The 19,389-nt window shown below is 46.1% G+C and overlaps 1 protein-coding gene across 5 annotated transcripts in view; it reads right to left on the bottom strand.

The window, feature by feature from the left end:
• The window catches only part of CSMD2 (CUB and Sushi multiple domains 2), a 697,019-nt gene that overhangs the window by 109,404 nt on the left and 568,226 nt on the right, over window positions 1-19,389 (bottom strand). For all 5 annotated transcript variants that reach the window (XM_070468425.1, XM_070468426.1, XM_070468423.1 and 2 more), the window contains 8 exons: window positions 12,254-12,349; window positions 11,083-11,286; window positions 10,612-10,736; window positions 9,660-9,756; window positions 8,488-8,592; window positions 5,437-5,555; window positions 4,875-4,944; window positions 2,854-2,970 (listed from right to left, as the gene is read on the bottom strand). In XM_070468425.1, coding sequence (XP_070324526.1) covers window positions 2,854-2,970; window positions 4,875-4,944; window positions 5,437-5,555; window positions 8,488-8,592; window positions 9,660-9,756; window positions 10,612-10,736; window positions 11,083-11,286; window positions 12,254-12,349 — 933 coding nt within the window. The remainder of the gene's footprint in view (window positions 1-2,853; window positions 2,971-4,874; window positions 4,945-5,436; window positions 5,556-8,487; window positions 8,593-9,659; window positions 9,757-10,611; window positions 10,737-11,082; window positions 11,287-12,253; window positions 12,350-19,389) is intronic.

The raw sequence follows: 19,389 nt of genomic DNA, 5'->3' as shown, positions 1-19,389 counted from the left end.
GCTGGTCAGCCCAGTCTCTCAGCTTCAGGCAGGACTGAACTTAGAAGTGTATTATTTATTCAAAATGAAAGGCATCAGTCATATCTGAGCTCCACCCCCACTCTATTTTATTTCATGGAAAATGAAGTTCAGGGTCAACAACTGACTTAATTTTGGATTCATATGTCTAGTATCAGTATAAGGGCAGCTTTGATAAAATGTTTTAACTGAAAATACCACTATTTAAACATAACTTGGAGAAGGAAATGGCAACCCACTCCAGTATTCTTGCCTGGAGAATCCCATGGACGGAGGAGCCTAGTGGGCTACATTCCATGGGGTCACAAAGAGTCGGACACGACTGAGAAACTTCTCTTTCACTTTAAACATAATTATACCCTATCAAAAGACATGACCTTCAATACTAGTATTTTCCAGAACACTTATGATGATTCAGAAATTAGAAGACTACATCATCCCATTGGTTCTATTAAGATGCCAAGTGAAGTTTATACTTTGGGGTCCTATTATATTAATCAAGATCTAACAACACAACGGGTTAAATGGATTTCATTAGAATCTTAGCTTACATATAAATATATTCTTTGAAGAGTAAGTGTGGGACTATTGATATCAATTGATTGATAAGATTTCTCAAAATCAGATTACTATTAAAAATGATATTGAAAAAATACATTTCTGAGCATAGGAAAATGTTCACAATGTTAACTGCAAAAATCTGACTACAAAGTAGTATGTAGCATACAATTCTAACCTTCGTATTAAAAAGCTAGAAGACTGTCCAATGATTCACTAATGTATTTATCGAGCATTTGCCATGTATCAAGGCTGTGCTCGGTGAGCATTACACAGGGAGGAACAAGGTCTTTACAGGGCCCTTGTCTTCATGATAGTGAGGTCTAAGCTGTGAGTGATGATTTCTGCATGGTGGGACTACAGATACATTGGAATTTTAATAATTTGCTCATCTATACTTTCTAATTTGCTTAGAATAAGCACATAGGAATGAATTTTTTGCATCTGATTATTTAAATAAAGACTTAATATATATTGTTGAAGTCCCTTCATGTCTCCTGCCCTCTCCCACTGCCCTCTCCACAGAGGCAGTCAGTCTCTTGAATTCAGAAGATATCCTTCCAGTTCATGTGTTTAGATTCCTAAATGTACATCTGATTTGTTTTAAACATTTGCATTTATTATTATATTATATATACAGTTTTACAAGCTTAAATTCAGCATGTGTTTTTCAAAGTCTCCCCTTGTCAATGCAAAGATACAGTTCATTGATTTTTAACTACATATTAATTAATTCCATTTAATGAATTACCCAACCACACTATTCACTCTTCTATTAACATGTAGATATTTTCCAAATTACAGATAACTTTACACGGCGCACCTCTGTACCTATCCGCGGAAGCTACACTTTCCAGTCTACCGCCCATGTGTCATCCCCACACAGGGGCTGCTGGTCCATTGAAGGGGCTCTTTAAGGATAGGCTTCCCTTGTGGCTCAGCGGGATGCCAAATTTCTGAGTTGCACTGCCTGACTGCCGCCATCTAGTGGCAGAAGTTTGTAAATGCGGTGGTTTTTAAACAGACCAGGGGGCATTAGGGACTGTTTGGTTACTGTTGAATAACAGTAAAAAAATCCAACTTGAAAGCAAGGGATCTGGTCTTCTGTGACTGGTTCCTGCAGGAGGCTGACTGCCTGGAGGACTTAAAGATGGAGGTCTCTGGTGGCTGAACATCAGGCCTTATAAAGAAAGTGGTGTGCCTCCCACTTAAACTTCTGTTTCCCTTTGGTGTGGTCCTCCCTCCATCCTTCTATCATCTGAGGTTCTTCTGGTTCATGTCTGGATGCAGAGTTAGAGGGTCTCCCAGCTCCTCTTCCCTCAATATCTCAAAATCTGGAGTTCCCAAGGCTGCCAAAGTCATCATCCCTTTGCAGCCTAATCATACACCTCCAGTTTCCTTCAGAAGATGGTACTTAATATAACTCTATCTTCTGAGGGTCATAACTTCTCCCCTCAGGGAAGATTTAGAGACATCCAAGTAGGTCGCTTTCTCTTGAAAGCCTCTTCTCCATCAGAAGACCCACTTTAGGATGAATAATAAAGGACAAAAGAGGTGGTCTTCACTTCTGAGGTCACAGACTGGGGGATCACAGGCCCGTGCAGGAGTGATCCCCTTGGGACATTTCATTCCTAGGAGCAGAGCAATGACTTGGATGACCTATGTGTACAGCCTATAATTTCCGCGTCAACACAAATCCTTTGTCTCTTCAACAGAAACATGAGGGGTTAAATTATATTCCCAGTGCACGGCACATGAACCTTCAGTAATTGAATTTTGTACCCAGATCAGTGTCCTCTACACCCCACCAACCCCCATGTCTACACACACACACGACATTTCCCAATCTCTAGGGCCAGCTAGAATGTGAGTATAAAGAATGCAAACTCAATTTCACATTGACCTTGGCTCAATTTAATTAGGATGAGAAATTGGATATTGGAGTTAAAAGCCCAGGTTGAAGTCCAGTCTCCGTAAAATAGATTGTCTTTTTCTTTTTCAACCGTCCCTGAGCAATTTCTCATTCCACATTCCTGGATTTTAGCTCACTACTCTAATGATAAAAATAATAATGGTAATCCCTGAAGTTTTTTCCCTACTTTATGTTCCCAAAGCACGTTCATCTCTACCATTCCTAATTGATCCTCTGGACTGCACAGGAGCTCAACAGCTGAGAAAGCAGAGAGGCAGAGAGCTGAACTGACTCGGCCAAGGTTATGCTGAGTGTTGGCAGCAGACAGTTGCTTTAAGCCCAGAGGCCTGGGCGTGAAGACTTACCAAAGCCCACGGGCAGTGCTATTTTCCAGGAGCAGTCCATGTTGCTGGGGTAGTTGCCTGGGAAGCCGGGGCTCAGGATCACCCCCTCCATGTCTTCCACTGCTCCCCCACACTGCGCTGTGACCGTGAGACCAGGCTGGGGGTTAGCACAGCAGCGAGGCAAGAACAAGGCCATGCAGCATTTGGACTTTCCTAAGTTAATTTCCCTTTGAGAACCCAAAGGAATCTTTAATTCATCTCCCTAAAAAACTGCACACAAGAGAAAATGAAGTATGTACATCCAGAATGGGAGGAAGTATACCCTATGTCTGCCCTGCAGGCCACAAACCTAAGTTATGGATGCCTGACCTTGGGCATGCCTTTCAAAGGTCAGTTTCCTTACTGAGGTCATGCAGCAAAAATGGTGTGCCCCAAGAGAAGTGTGACTGTCTCCTACACGATTCCAACCAGCTCTTTCAGGACTGGAAAACAGGAGGAAGGAAGGGGACAGACAGTGACATGTGAAGTCCCTGCTCTGTGCCAGCACCAGGCCAGGCTGTTATTGCACGGGGCTGGGAAGTCAGCAGAGGAGCCCCACCACGAGCCCACCCTCAGCCAAAGTGACTATGAGCCAACCACAGGGGGCTGGGGCATCTGAATCTCCAGTCGAAATGACCTCACAGTCAGAGTCACCTGAAGTTGCAGGGTTGGGGCACAGCTGCAGCCTGGCCAGTTCATGTGGATTCTTTTCTTTTTTTTTTAATGTGTTATTAGGAAAGGTTCTGTGTGCAGAAAGGGGTTAGCCCATTACGGAAGGCCAGAGGAAGGAGCCGAGGGGAGGAGTATGTGCCGTGTCTATGCAAACCCCTTCTGGGGAGAGGGCGACTGAAGCACACAGATCTGAAGAGAACAGTGCTTGCAAGAAAGCAGGGGCTCTAGCACTGATTCCCCCCACCCACCGCCGGTCACAGGCCCCGTGCTCCCACTTCCTGGGTGATTTGGGGCCAGCTCTAAGTTCGCCCACCCCGAACCTCCAGACCTGGTTCCCTGCCCCTCCATAGCGCTTGTGTCACAGGGGGGTTATCAGGTGACAACAGACAGGACTTCGCCTCACTTGGGACAGGGCCTGGCACGCACAGTAAACCCCAGCCCATGGCGGCTGTGGGGCTCTGCGTGGTTCCCTGGGCAAGGCCTTCGTCATACAGGTTGGGGAAAAGGGCCCTGGGTGGACCGGTCCCATTGCTGACTGCTCTGCAGACGAACAGGCCCTGCACCCTGGACAGAGCCCAGAAGGGCAGGGCCATGTGCTCCAAGGACATGCCCTTGGCTCACCTTGCTTCCCACTCCAAGTTCAGCCTAGTCTTGCACTTGCCAGTTGGCAGGGCATCAGGGAATCATAGTCTCTCATTCCCCGCTCTGCCACTTTCTTTTGCATCCTAAAAACCTTGATTTTCCTATTTGGAAAACTGAGGGTGATGACCCCTGCTCTGAAGAGTTACAGTAAGGAGACATGTAACTCAGGGCCTGGCACGCGGCAGACCCTGATAAACAGACATTCCCCTTGCCCCGACCTGACTAGATGCTTCCGAGCACGGAGACTCTGTCTTGCCGTGTACTCAGTCATCTCTTCATCACTACTCAGCACAGAAAACAAACCAAACCAAGTCCTCCTTCCACAGGGCATGCTCAGTCTTTCTCCAGCAGTGTATTCCATCTGTCTGTCCCAAGGACAGTCACAGGGGGAAGCCATAAAATGTCCAGAGGTTCCATATGCGGTTTGGGTTTATATGGCATCAGAATGGTCATCATCAGGTTTTGGAATGGGCAAGCCGCTGCCATATTTCATTTGGTGGACAAAGGTTTCCAAAAGTCATGAAAAGCTTGAGAGCTAAAGCTTACAAAAAACATCAGTCTAAAGATCCCACCTTTGAGCAGACCTGGAATACCAAACTTCCTTTGGATTTGAACTTGATCCCAGTGAGATGTCCCTGAACCTGGTAGACATGGCTTTGAATGAACTGGAAAAGTAGGCGTTCTCTTACCAATACAGAGAGGCGGAGGGTAGTTCCAGCGCCGCACGGTCCCGGGCATGCAGGAGATGTGGGCGTGGCCCTAGAGGAATCAGGAAAAGGGTGGGCTAGCTGCCCCCACGCATGTACAACCTGGAGCGGGGGCTTATTCTTAGGCCTTGGGTTAAAGAGCAAGATACATGGATCCACCAGGAGTTGGGGAGAGAGGCGGAGGGAGAGAGCTGGGGAAGGACACTTATTAACAGCCATTACTAAAGAATTCTCATTACTAAAGGTTCCTCATGAGACTCCTTTAATTACCAGATTCTTTCATTGCCTTCAAAGAGGAATTAAGCTTTTCTAAAGTCTAATCAAACCGAAACTTTGCAGGGACACATCTGAGGCTGGCTTGTGCCAAATGGCCAAAGTCAGCACTTTGTCTTTTGCATGAACAGCTCCAGGAGGGGACAACAGTCCCTGAGGGATCTGGGGAGCTTCTCTCTGTTTTGTGGTGACTGCAGCTCTGCTGGGAGAAGGCTGGCTGATGCCAGCTCAAGGGACACCTTTCCAGTCCTGGGGGGCCAATGGAAGGTACCTGGAGAGCATATCCCGGCTCACACTGGAATGAGACCACATCGTTCACCAGGTAGCGCTCGCCAGTCTTCACCCCATTACTGGGCACAGCAGGTTCTGGACAACTGCTCAGGCCCACCGCTAGACCAGACAGAGACAGACGACAGGGGAATGGACAAGTCCATCAGGTTGATGTACTAGCAGGCTGAAGGCAGTGCTGGCAGCGAGGAGGAGAAGCTGCCTCCAAGCTGTATGCCTCTCTGCTTTCTCTCCTCCCAGTCTCTAGGCCAGTGTTTCCAAAGCCTTTCACCTCCCAGCACACGGAGAAAATCAGAATGTGTATATGGCACAGAGGCTCAATAGATCAAAGCCTCCTGGAGCAGGTGGGGATCATCTGGGAACTCTGACTGTGCCCCCAGGCTCAAAATGATACAACACTGCTGTCACCCCAAGAAGTTCCTTCATCTCTTCCCATGCAACTTCTGTCCTACATGTGCTTTTAAGAAGTGGATGTGATGCTTAGAAATGAAAGCAGCTTGGGCCTGAATCCACAGATCTCAGCATCTGGGACAAAAGATTTCGAGGACAGTATTAAAACAATCATCAAAGTGAACTGCAAGTCCTTCATCTCAACTCTCATCTTGTCTCCTTTTTTTTTTCCTCCACTCTTTCCTGTCCTCCAAGTAGAAGGCAACTCAGTATTTACTGAGGTGATCACAACATAGTAACCTGAGACCTACTTACTGGAATGGAAGTGGTGGACAGAGGGAGGTGGAAGGGCAGAGAGAAAAAGAGAGAAAGCAAGAGTAAAAAGTGTGGTAGGAGAAAGATGGGATGGAGAGAAAGGTTGAGACAGAGAGAGAAAGGCAGAAGGACACAGAGAAAAGTCCATTCTAATTTCTTTATATTCTAATTTCTTTAATTGAAAGTCCATTCTAATTTCTTTACATGGCAGTGGTGAATTTTATTTAAGCCAAGTTTATAACAAAGGAAGACTTTAAAAAAAATCATAAGAAATTTATTACTTTTGAAAGCAGATTGGTCATTTCCATTTCAATTAATAAACATCAAATATGAGCCATAGCAATAGACAGGACTTTTCAGTATTCTGCAAAACCATTTGCCTCTACAATAGCAGTTAACTCTTCCCTTCTGTACTCTGTAGATGATCTACAAAATGGAAATGTAACTACAGGGTCCTGGCTCCTAGGAATTTCAGTCTCCAAATACTAATGGAGACCTCTGATATCCCCTAGCTTCTTCCACTGTGAGAGGACAGTGCACGATAAACACCAGTTACTGAGAAAATCACCAGTTGTCTTGAACAACAACAGCAAAAAAAGAAAAAAAAATTCAAAGAGGTGAATTTTTCCTGGGAATGAGGCAGTAGAATAACAAGGAGATTTAGAAAAGAAGTCCCCCTTTGGAACAAGAAAGAAAAGAGAATATTCTAGGGAACATTAAAGGACTCAATTTTAAATATTGGATAAAGAAACACAACTGGAGAGAACAGAGGAGAGAGGGTGAAAGGAAAAACGTAAATTATTCAAGAGCCTAGGATACTCAGGCCGCCAGGTGGCTGAGGTCTGAGGGGTCCGTGGAAGGAAGGTCTCAGAGGTCCCTGTCCTGTCCTCCACCCTGCAGGGTCTTGGCTTCAAGCTGCCCTGCACTTTCTGACCAGCTGATCATTTCAGTTCTTTCAGGTGATGAGCATCCTAGGATCCAGCTAATCCTCTCTCCACTACCTGGATGAGAGGCATTTGTTCTGATACCAGTTGGGTGATGCTGACACTAGCAGCAAGTGGGGCTTCCATCTGTCCATCCTACTCAGATGGTCCAGCCAAATACACCTTCCCCCACTTCTTACTTCTCACCCCACACCTAGCCCAGGTACTCCTTGTGTAAAGTCTCACCCAGGACAGGCACCCCTCTTCTGTACTCTCTTAGCATATCAGGTTGCACTACCGTGACCGTTTCCATGTCCATCTCTCCCCCTAGACTCTGTGCCTTGTGCCTTATGCATCTCTGTTCCACGGGCACCCACCACAGGCCATGCCACCTTGCAGGTGTCCACTGTTTCTTCATGACATTCACCCCTCCTCCAGCTCCTGGGAGAACTGCTGCCCCTCCTGGTGACACCCCAAGAGACCTGCAATGCTGTCATGCCCTTCTCTGTCCACATGTCTGCCTCTCCCCCATGGACTCAGAAAGGACTCCTCTCTCTTGATCTGACTCAATCCTAGCAAAACTGGCATTGCACCTGGCACACTGTAAATATTCAATGAGTATTTTTTGATGAATGGGTGATAGACCCTGCTGCCAACCCATTCCTGTACCCCATGTGGAGGGTATGGGCAGATAGTCTCAGGATGAAAGCAGCCACCCCAGCAACCTCTGTCTTTGTTGCCCCATAAGGCACATCTGCAATCCTTTTTCTTTTTTAAAAATTAAAAAATTTAATACAATTTTTAAAGGTTACTTTTCACTTCCAATTATTATAAAATATTGGCTCTATTCCGCATGTTGTGCAATACATCCTTGAGCCTATCTTATGCCCAACAGGTTTGTACCTCTCTCCCTGTAACCCTTTTTCTTCAAGAGTTTTTAGTTGTGATCACTTAGGGATGCAGGAAGCCAGGATGTAAGGTTTCGAGGATGCAGGGAGAAATCTGATGGGAGAGGAGTGAAGTCTGCAATAAGAAAAGGAAGTTCAAGGACAGCTGCATCACTGACCAGGGCTTAGAGAGGCCAGGTTTTAGACTGGAGCACCTCACACCTCCATTATTCTCCAAATAATATCCTGGGCTCCTTCCCATTCCTGTGGGGACTCAGAGGAAGCACACAGGTTTCTGCATAACAGACCCTTGGGCGAGAACCCCAGCCTCACTGCTTCCTGACTGTTTCTGACCTTCTCTGAGCTTGAGCATCCGATGCTTGAGGATGCTAGGTCTGTGTGAGGCTTCAGCAAGGTAGAGAATACACAGTCCCAGAACAACCCTGTTCCTTGTGGGGAACTCAGGCCCTGTCAGTTCCCACCCTGAACCCTGCACACGCTGAGACTCTGGATTCTCACTTTTGTACTCCAAGTGGAAGCCGGCTGCAGACACACTGATGTCTGAGTAGAAATGCAGGTAGAGCTGGTTGGAGGTGCTATTCAGTAGGGCAGGGACGGTTGTTCCTGGGCAAGGAAACAGGGACCAGTCAGGCTTAGCCTCTCCCACCCCTGGGCACCACCCCTGTTGCAACCTGTTGAGGTTCTGATCCCAAGGTCCCCACATATCCCCAGCTATCAAAACCACTGAATGACAAATTAGCCCCCCTCAGAGTGCTGGGTCTCTCATACATAAAGGAGGAGAGACTCTGAACAATTTCTGGCAAAAGAGCAGTGACCAAGCCACATGCCACCAGCAGGTGACTTCCTTCGGGGGCAGATGAGTGTGGTCCCCTGCTAGGTGTCTTCAAAGGGATTCTGACATGAATAATTCTCTGGGCCATCCAGGCACTGTAGACAGTTTACCTGGGGCATGTGACTCACTGCTATATCTTGGCAACACAGAGTTCTGGGGCCTATGAGACCCAGATAAATTGCCCTGGCCTTTGGGCAAAATCATACACTACACTTAGAAGTCCACTGCTGGAATGGAAAATGGTGTGGCCAGTCTGCTGTGAGTCCTTCAAAAAAAATTATATTTATGACCCAGGAATTCCACTCCTAGGTATACATATACCTAAGAGATTTGAAAACATGTTCCTGTGGAAACTTGTATATGAATGTCCACAGCAACATTATTCATAATTAGCCAACGAGTGGACGTCCTTCAACTGATGAATGGATGGATGAAATGTGGTCTGTCCACACAGTGAAGTGTTCATCCTTGAAAACATTACACTGAATGACAGAAGCTAGGCCCGGAAGGCCATATAGTGTAGGACTCCACTATACGAAATGTCTGAGACAAGAAATCCATAGACAGGAAGGATGTTAGTGGTTGCCAGGGGGTGGTGGTGAACATGACGATAGGGAGTGTGTACAGATGAGTACCTGGTTTCTTTCGAGGCTGATGAAAATGTTCTGGAATTGGATCGTGGTGATGGTTGTAGAACCTTGTGAATATACTAAAACCCACTAAACTGTACACTTAAAAATGATGAATTGTATGGCATGTGAATCCCATTTCAATAATAACAATAATAATAATTCTACTGCTGCCCTGCAAGTCCAGGTCCCTGGAAGCCCCATCTCACCTGAGAAACTCCCCAGCATGGTTACAGTGTTGTCTGCACCGTCAAACACTTCCAGGGAGTCCCAGTTCTGCTCTGTGACAAAACTGACGACTTGAATCTGGGAAGGCAGGGGGAGTGAACCGCTGGTTAGGCAATCCTCTCTTCCCCACTCCCTCACCCCTCCTCCTTTCATGTAATTAACTCAATTACTGAGCACCTCCTCTGGATCACACTGTGCTGGAAACTCTGATAAAAGGAAGATGCGAGCCCTGTTCCCAAGGAGCTCACTGTCCAGTGAGGGAGAGAGAGGAGGGATGGTTACATGACAGTGGGGTGCTTTGTCAGGCAGAGAAGCGGGAAAGGACAGTCCAGGACATAGGGCTACTTCGGGGCGACTGGCCTTCTCCTCATCTCTCCAACACTCCGTGAGTTTCCTCACTTTCCTGTCTCCAGACATCCTGCAGCTGCGAGCCAGTAACCCGCCCCCGGGTGAACGTGTCCACCGGGAGTCCCTGCGGTTTCTCTCTGCCGGCCGTTCGGCGCCACCCCCTCCTCCCAGGAGCAGCAGCCATCCTGGGGGTCCTCCACCTGCTCGCATCTGTACCCAGTCTGGCCGCTACTCCGCTGCTGCCTCGGGCTGCGGGTGCAACGCCCCCGATGTGTGTGAGGGGTTGCCTGTCGGTTTGCGCCTTCCGCTCACCTGCAGTGCCTCCTCTGCCAACTCCCAGAAAAATCTTGAGAACAGTATCCTTCAAGTCACTTGAAAAATATCTCCTGTGACTCCTCCCAGGCTTCACACTCCACCTCCAGGCCCATCTCCTTCTTTCGGCGGCTTCCCCGAAGGCACAGCCAGCCCCCACACCACATCTTTCCTGAGCAGGGAGCTGTTGTGTTTTTCTGACTGTGGGCCGCCACTGCGTCCCTGCCCTGAGGGGCTGGAGACAGGCTGCGACTGTCTCCCCCTGGCTCCTACCTGGATGCCAGCGCCTTCTGGGACCATGATCTTCCACACACAGTTGAGGCTGTTGAGGTAGGGCTCGGGGAAGCCAGGGGACAGGATGGTGCCCGTGCGCTCCGTGAGGTTTCCGCCACAGGGCACTGGGAGAGAGGCAGCTCTCATCTGGGTGGGTCCACGGGGAGCAGACCCCGCAGGACTTCCGAGCAGGACTTCCGGCCTCGCTGTGACCCCGCCCCCTGCTGGCTCCGCCCACGGGCACAGCCCCGCCCCCTCCCCTGGCGGTCCCCCTACAACCCTCTGCCCGGCGCCCCACCCCCAGGCTCGATCAGCAGCTCCCACTGCCCCTTCACACCCACCCACGGGACACGGGTTGACCTGGAAGGGGTCACCCACTCTCTCAAGTTACCCTGGCAGGCAAAGCTCGTGTGTCTTGCTGGGTATTTGCTGGCCACCCTCTCCCCCAAGCCTTGGCTGTCCAGGACTCACCCACACACGTTGGTGCTGAGACATTCCACTGGGCCAAGGCCCCAGGAACGGGGAGGCACTCAATTTCTGGGGAGCCCTGCAGGGCGTAGCCAGAATTGCATTCGAAGCGGACGATGGCCCCCACGGAGAAGTCACTGCCCAGCCTCCGGCCGTAGCGGGGTTCTGGCACTGAGCTGCACTGCGTGGCGCTGGTTCGGGGCACCGCTGCAGGGAACAGGGGTGCTGAAGGGCAGGCCTCACCTCTCTAGAAACGGGGTCCGGGGATGGACACATCGTGGGGCTGGAACGGGGTGGGGCTCTGAGAGGCTCTGGGTGCTTTCCCTTAGGACGGGGGTAGGGGGCTTTCTAGGATGAGGCTCATCTTCCTGAAATATAGTCGGACACGCCAGGTAGCACAGCTTCTGGAAACTACGGAAGGCAGTAAGAGCCCCAGGCCCAGCCTTTAGGCCCTGTTGTGCTCTTCGCCTTCCCAATGAAGCCCCTTGCCCAGCAGGGTCCCATGTCCCCTAAGACCTTGCCCAGGGCCCTGCTCTCACAGACCTGAATTTCCCTTCCCCACCTTCAGGGGGCTATAGGACCTTTGACCCCAGGCCCAGGAAGGGTGTCTCCCAGGCAGGATTACCACTACACAGGGCAGTGCAGGTAGTCCTGGGCAGTGGAATATACAGGACCTTGCTTGGAACCTGAGCCCCAGGAGAGTGGACACTCCCCTCAACAAAGAGAGGCTGGGGCCTGCCGGGGAAGGCCAGGCCGCTCCGAGACCTGGCCTTTCAGGGCCCTAAGGATGGGGAACAGACACTGACTACCCGCTTCGTGCCAGCTACTCTGTGAGTACTGTACTCTGTGACATGGTCACCCTGATTTTATAGGTGATGAGCCTAGGTAAGAGGCCTGGGCTGGTCCTCTCAACGCCATGAGGACTGTGCCACACAATGGGGAGTGGGGGAGGGCACAAATTAGCTTCCCTTCTCTGATTTCTCCCTTTATCCAGCATAGAGTTGGGTCTGAGAATTGTCTATATTGGATGTATAAAATTCAACTGAATTTCAGGGAATTGCCCCACAAACACTGTAAGAATGAGGCTCAGACTGGGGGTGTCAAAGGTCCCTGTTCTCCTTGATCCCTGAAGATGGAGACTGCCTTCACACCTCCCATGTCACATCCTGCATACCTTGGTAGACAAAGTGGAAGCCTCTGGCTGGTACTTGGCCTTTGGCACTGAACTTAACGAGGACTTGATTGGAGGTGGCCAAGGGCAGTGATTCTCCTGCCAAGATAAGGGGTGAGGAGAAGAGAAAGACGGTGAGTCTAGCAGTCAGTCAGGCCTGGTAGGTAATATCCTGACCAGGACAGAAGGGCCACCCACATCTCACACAAGCAACCCCTTCCACCTCCCAGGTCTTCCTGAAATAAAACCTCACATTTATATTGTACTTTAAAGTTTACAGAAAGCTCTCACATCTATGATCTTATGTTGACCTGTATCAATGCAAGGTTAGCACTCAGTACCCACGGTCTATAGATCAAGAAAGAAAAGTTCAGAAAGATCAAATGACCTGCTTAGAAAGGAGAAAGATTCTAAAGACATGTTGACTCACAGGGATGGGGAGAATGGCCATTACCAAAGTGACTGGTGGTTTACTTAGAAAACTGATGTCAATCTGACAAAAACAAACAAGCAAAAAGGCCCCAAGTTCTAGGAAGGAGGGTGATGTGATCATCAGAGAGCATCCCAGGCTTTTCCCAGATGCCCTGTGAAATGACTGATAATCAGAGATATCATATAATTCATTGCTCACACTAGGACACTTCTGAGAGTCAAAGGGCATGTTATTAATTATTAATAATTATTATCCTGGGACAACCAAGTGAAAGCTGGGACTATGCCAGGCAAAGCAGGGCGTATTGTCACCCAACTGATAACACATAAACTGGGGAAAGTCTGCACAGGCTCAGGACGCTAAGGAAGCCCAACAGTCTTTATATCAGAAGAAAAAGGTGTGTCTTCTGCTTGATGTGGTCCAGGGGGACCTGCAACTGTGAGGGGGAGTCCTGCTCACCATCACCTTCCTGTGGAATCTCATGGAGAAAGTGGGGTGATGGGCAATGGCATGGTCACTCTGCATGCTGCCCCTCCACAACTTTAGGGATCCCTGGAAATGTCTGCTGACCCACCCTCAGAAGGGAAGCAGGGCTGTAAACAGAAAGCCAGGCTATATCTCTACTGCAATGAGGTTTGGTATTGGAACCAGCCACAGAGGCTTTGGGAGGCACATCTAGGGGCCTGCAGTGCTTCCAGAAAGCCCATGTGATATTCCTGGTCATGAAGATTAGAGACCCTTTTTCACAACACATTTAGATTTACAGAGGTCCCAGATGGCTGAGCCTAGGAGTTACTGCCCCAGTTAAATTCTGGCTGTCAAAGCAAAAAGAAACTCTTGAAGAAAAGCTTTTCCTGATTTTCACCACCATCTCTAAGTTCCTCCTTTCAATAAATGTGAGCAGAACAAACTCAACTTTTCCATCCTCCCAGCTGGATATACATGGAGTGAAAGTGTTGTCGTTCAGTCATGTTCAACTCTTTGTGACCCTCTGGACTGTAGCCCACAAGGTTCCTCTGTCTATGAAATTCTCCAGGCAAGAATATGGGAGTGGGTAGCCACTTCCTTCTCCCGGGGATCTTCGCGACCCAGGGACTGAACCTGGGTCTCCTGCATTGCAGGCAGATTCTTTACTGTCTGAGCCACCTGGTATATGTGGAGTAGGACCTCCATAATCTCCCCCAGATCCCGTTTTAACTTCCAGTCCTGGATGTAGCAATCTCCATCTCCAGGGATAAACACTCAGTAAAATCCCTGGACATAAGAAAAGATTCCAAAGGTTTAAGGGAAGAGAACTCACAGAAGTCAAAGCAAATATCTTTATGTGAACTACAACAAAGAACAGGTAAAAAATCTCAGAAGATTTTCAATCACGGTTGTCACAAGATGAAATTCTCGTATTGTATTTCTGAAAGTAGAGGAGGAAATGTGTCAAAGGTCAGACTTGAGATCAATAAAGGCCACAAAGAGATGAAAACAGCAGCACACAGAACTAGATTCTGCAGAAATCGAACAGCAAAGTGGAGATTAATGTTGGGAAATTCTTCCAGAATCCACAGAAAAAGGATGAAGAGATTAAACTAATGAGAGGAATGACAAGTTACATGGAAGAGATATGGGGAAAAAAAATCCGATATGCATATATTAAGAATTTTAGAGAGAGAAGACAAGAGAAATTGAAGGGGAAAAAAAATTTAAGAAGGAAGACAACATTCCAAGCTTAAGAAAGATTTGAGGTTTTAAATGAAACTGTTCACAAAGTGCCGGATCTAAGAAATGAAAAGCGATTTCCATCACAACACATCCTAGTAGCCTTTTCAATTTTAAAAATAAAGAAAAATATGAAAGGTTTTTAAAAGAGAAAAGCATGGATTGCCTACAAGGACAAAGAATTAGATTGGACATCAACTCATCCATAACATTAACTGTGGGAATAAAGTAACCACTGTGGTTTTGAAATAAGTTGGTGACCCATAATTTGATTTATAATCAAGTTGTCATTTATACAATACATCAAAGGAAAGGCATTCTCATACATGCAAGGTGACAGAAAGTACTGCAGTCAGGAGCCTGACTTTTAAAAAATGAACAAAAGTAGGGAAATCAAAAGGCATCAGGGATAAAGACAACTAGCAAAATGTAGTTCAACCCAATTAATTATTGTTAGGAAGGTAACAACACTAAATGCAAATGGAGAAACTTATTCTTGGGAAAGAAGTCCGTAATTAGAAAATAATTACTAATAGCATGGATAAAGCATGAATATATCAACAAAAGCTGTGAATTAGAGATGGGTCAGGTATGAATGGAAGGGTGAAGAAGCAAAAGCAAAACAAAACAAACAAAACCCCAGAATGAACAAAACAAGGGGACCAATAGCAGCCCACATGCTTCACTTATAAAACAAGTAAACTTCCCTTTAAAAGAAAAAGACTCTCAAAGAAAATGAGGAAAGATAAATGAAGCAAACATAGATACAAACACAAAAGACAAGATATCACAAATGTGGTAGCGGATACTTTTGTACATATTCTCATTGATATATCAAGCAGAAAAACAAAATGAAGACTGTTGAGTAGTGATCCTCAAGCTTTTCTTTTTCTCGCCTGACAACCTTAGGGACAGGGACGCAGTTCACTCCCATCATCACCAATGGCTCCTCATCAGTTTTTCTCTACATAAGAGACAATCTGAGGATATTGATATTAATGTATATACATCCTATACTTCTTTCTATTAATCATGTATCTATCTATCCATCCATGCATCCATTCATCAGTCATCTATGTCTAACTCTATTTCTTTCTATTTCCATTGGTTATTTACATTTCTATCCATCTCTATTTCTATATCCATATTTATCTATAGGCTCCAAATGTGTACCTATCTTTCTACCTGTACCTATACTATACTTCTATATTGATGGTTATACTTTTATCTATCATGAGATTTTGAAAGCAATCTCGATTTACCTTCCAAATCCCTACCCTCCAAAATCCCAATTTACCTTCTTGGTTGAGTGTGTATGTGTGAGGCGTTTCATTTCATTGAAAACCACTAATATATTGGGTTTGAATAATAAAGCTGAGTAAGACTGATCTAATGGCTACTACAAAGCTTATTTAACCTTAACAGTAACTCTGAGTAGAACGTTTACTTTTTGCACTTTACACGTGAGTAAACTGATGCTCAGAGTGGCCAAGCACTATGACGACAGGTACCAGCCTAGCAAGTGGGAAAGCTGGGAGCAGAGACCAGGCAGTGTGATCAAACCAGTCCATCTTAAAGGAAATCAATCCTGAATATTCACTGGAAGGACTGATGCTGAAGCTGAAGTTCCAGTACTTTGGCCACCTGATGTGAAAAGCCAACTCACTGGAAAAGACCCTGATGCTGGGAAAGATTGGGGGCAGGAGGAGAAGGGGGCAACAGAGGATGAGATGGCTGGATGGCATCACCAACTAAACAGACATGAATTTGAACAAACTCTGGATGATAGTGAAGGACAGGGAAGCCTGGTGTGCTGCAGCTGATGGGTCTCAAAGAGCTGGACACAACTGAGCGACTGAACAGCAACAAAAGGGTGACCATAGAGCCGTAGTTCACCCTTTCCCTCCATGTGGACTTTCTACATGACAGAGAACACACGTTCTTCTCAGACACTTAGGGAGTTAAAAAGAATGTCTTTGGCTACTGAGATGACCTCATTTAATCCCTAGAGTAGAAATGGTACATGCTGGCAATAAAAATAGAAATTAACACAAATGTTTAAATGTAAAAACAATAATGTCCAAGTTCTTGGGGGAAAAGAAGAGATATCCTTATATAACTCTTGTGCAGAAAGAATAAATCATGATCACAGATTATTAGAGAGTAATGATGATGAAAACAGTATATATCAAAATTTATGGCATGGAGCCAAAACTGTGTTTAAATGTGAATATATATATGCTGTAACCTAGACAGAATATTAAAAAACAGAGACATTACTTTGCCAACAAAGATCCATCTAGTGAAGGCTGTGGTTTTTCCAGTAGTAATATATGGATGTGAGAGCTGCACTATAAAGAAAGCTGAGCGCCAAAGAGTTGATGCTTTTGAACTGTGGTGTTGGAGAAGACTCTTGGGAGTCCCTTGGACTGCAAGGAGATCCAACCAGTCCATCCTAAAGGAGATCAGTTCAGTTCAGTTCAGTCACTCAGTCATGTCCAACTCTTTGCAACCCCATGAATTGCAGCACGCCAGGCCTCCCTGTCCATCACCAACTCCCGGAGTCCACCCAAACCCATGTCCATCGAGTCAGTGATGCCATCCAGCCATCTCATCCTCTGTCGTCCTCTTCTCCTCCTACCCCCAGTCCTTCCCAGCATCAGAGTCTTTTCCAATGAGTCAACTCTTCGCATGAGGTGGCCAAAGTATCGGAGCTTCAGCTTCAACATCAGTCCTTCCAATGAACACCCAGGACTGATCTCCTTTAGGATGGACTGGTTGGATCTCCTTGCAGTCCAAGGGACTCTCAAGCGTCTTCACCAACACCACAGTTCAAAAGCATCAATTCTTTGGTGCTCAGCTTTCTTCACCATCCGACTCTCACATCCATACATGACAACTGGAAAAACCACAGCCTTGACTAGACAGACCTTTATTGGCAAAGTAATGTGTCTGCTTTAAAATATGCTATCCAGGTTGGTCATAACTTTCCTTCCAAGGAGTAAGGGTCTTTTAATTTCATGGCTGCAATCACCATCTGCAGTGATTTTGGAGCCCCCCCCAAATAATATCTGACACAGTTTCCACTGTTTCCCTGTCTATTTCCCATGAAGTGATGGGACCAGATGCCATGATCTTAGTTTTCTGAATGTTGAGCTTTAAGCCAACTTTTTCACTCTCCTCCTTCACTTTCATCAAGAGGCTTTTTAGTTCCTCTTCACTTTCTGCCACAGAGTGAAAAAATTGGCTTAAAGCTCAACATTCAGAAAAGTAAGATCATGGCATCTGGTTCCATCACTTCATGGGAAATAGATGGGTAAACAGTGTCAGACTTTATTTTTTGGGGCTCCAAAATCACTGCAGATGGTGACTGCAGCCATGAAATTAAGATGCTTGCACCTTGGAAGGAAAGCTATGACAAATATAGACAGCATATTAAAAAGCAGAGGAATTACTTTGCTAACAAAGGTGCATCTAGTCAAAGCCATGGTTTTTCCAGTTGTCATCTATGGATGTGAGAGTTGGATGGTGAAGAAAGCTGAGCACCAAAGAATTGATGCTTTTGAACTGTGGTGTTGGTGAAGACGCTTGAGAGTCCCTTGGACTGCAAGGAGATCCAACCAGTCCATCCTAAAGGAGATCAGTCCTGGGTGTTCATTGGAAGGACTGATGTTGAAGCTGAAGCTCCGATACTTTGGCCACCTCATGCGAAGAGTTGACTCATTGGAAAAGACTCTGATGCTGGGAAGGACTGGGGGTAGGAGGAGAAGAGGACGACAGAGGATGAGATGGCTGGATGGCATCACTGACTCGATGGACATGGGTTTGGGTGGACTCCGGGAGTTGGTGATGGACAGGGAGGCCTGGCGTGCTGCGATTCAGTCCTGAATATTCATTGGAAGGACTGATGCTGAAGCTGAAACTCCAATACTTTGGCCACCTGATGCAAAGAACTGACTCATTGGAAAAGACCCTGATGCTGGGAAAGATTGAAGGCGGGAGGAGAAGGGGACGACAGAGGATGAGATGGTTGGATAGCATCACCGACTCAATGGACATGACTTTGAGTAGGCTCTGGGAGTTGGTGATGGACATGGAAGCCTGCTGCAGTCCAAGGGGTTGTCAAGAGTCAGACACGATTGAACTGAACTGATATGCTGTAAACATGCTTCTTTATTACCTGGAGAAAATAACAAACAAAACTCTCAATTCAGAGAGTTAGAACAAGAAGAACAAAGTAATCCAAAGAAGAAAAAGCAGAGACTTTATGAAACAGGGGTAAATTAATTAGAAAACAATAAAGTCTACAGAAGAATTGACACGTATTAATAGAAGCAATAAAAAATCAAATGAAGCAAACAAAAGAAAACAAACTAAACACTCTAAAACCTCCGGTCCAGTTGAGAAAAAAGGGCAACAATGAATATAGCATTCAGTGTGTGGAGTTTGTTATTATTTTCCAATTAATTATCCTCTGCTTTTGTTTTATAACATCTCTCCTGTTTTTCTTCAGACTATTTTGTTCTTGTGTATAACAATACAAAGGAGACTAAACATTATCATAGGATGTTATGTAAGCTATGGTGTTACATTTAAAATAATTACAAAATGGATTTTTTTTACTAACATAAAATATCAATGTTGATGTTAAGGTAATATACCTGATTAGACCAATAACTATGGGAGAAAAGAAAAGAAAAACCACTGAGAAGAGATAAAATAATGAGACAAATTTATTTGCAGATGATATTGCTTCTTGCCTAGGGGACCCAGGAGAATCGTTTGGCAGTGCTAGTGTAATTATGGAGGGGTCAATGACTTTACAAGATGAATATACTCCAAATACCAGTCTTTTAATATACCAGCAAAGACTGGTTAGAAAATATAACAGGAGGGGGGCAAGGGGAAGACTCATTTATAGTAGCAGCAACAAATATTTCCATGAAATTTCTAGGTATAAAGTTAACAAAAAATGTATACTGCCAAAATGAAAATG

Source organism: Odocoileus virginianus, chromosome 5, assembly GCF_023699985.2.
Source record: "Odocoileus virginianus isolate 20LAN1187 ecotype Illinois chromosome 5, Ovbor_1.2, whole genome shotgun sequence".
Taxonomy (NCBI): domain Eukaryota; kingdom Metazoa; phylum Chordata; class Mammalia; order Artiodactyla; family Cervidae; genus Odocoileus; species Odocoileus virginianus.
Note: the sequence above shows the minus strand (reverse complement) of the source record. Positions and strands in the feature narration are given on the sequence as shown.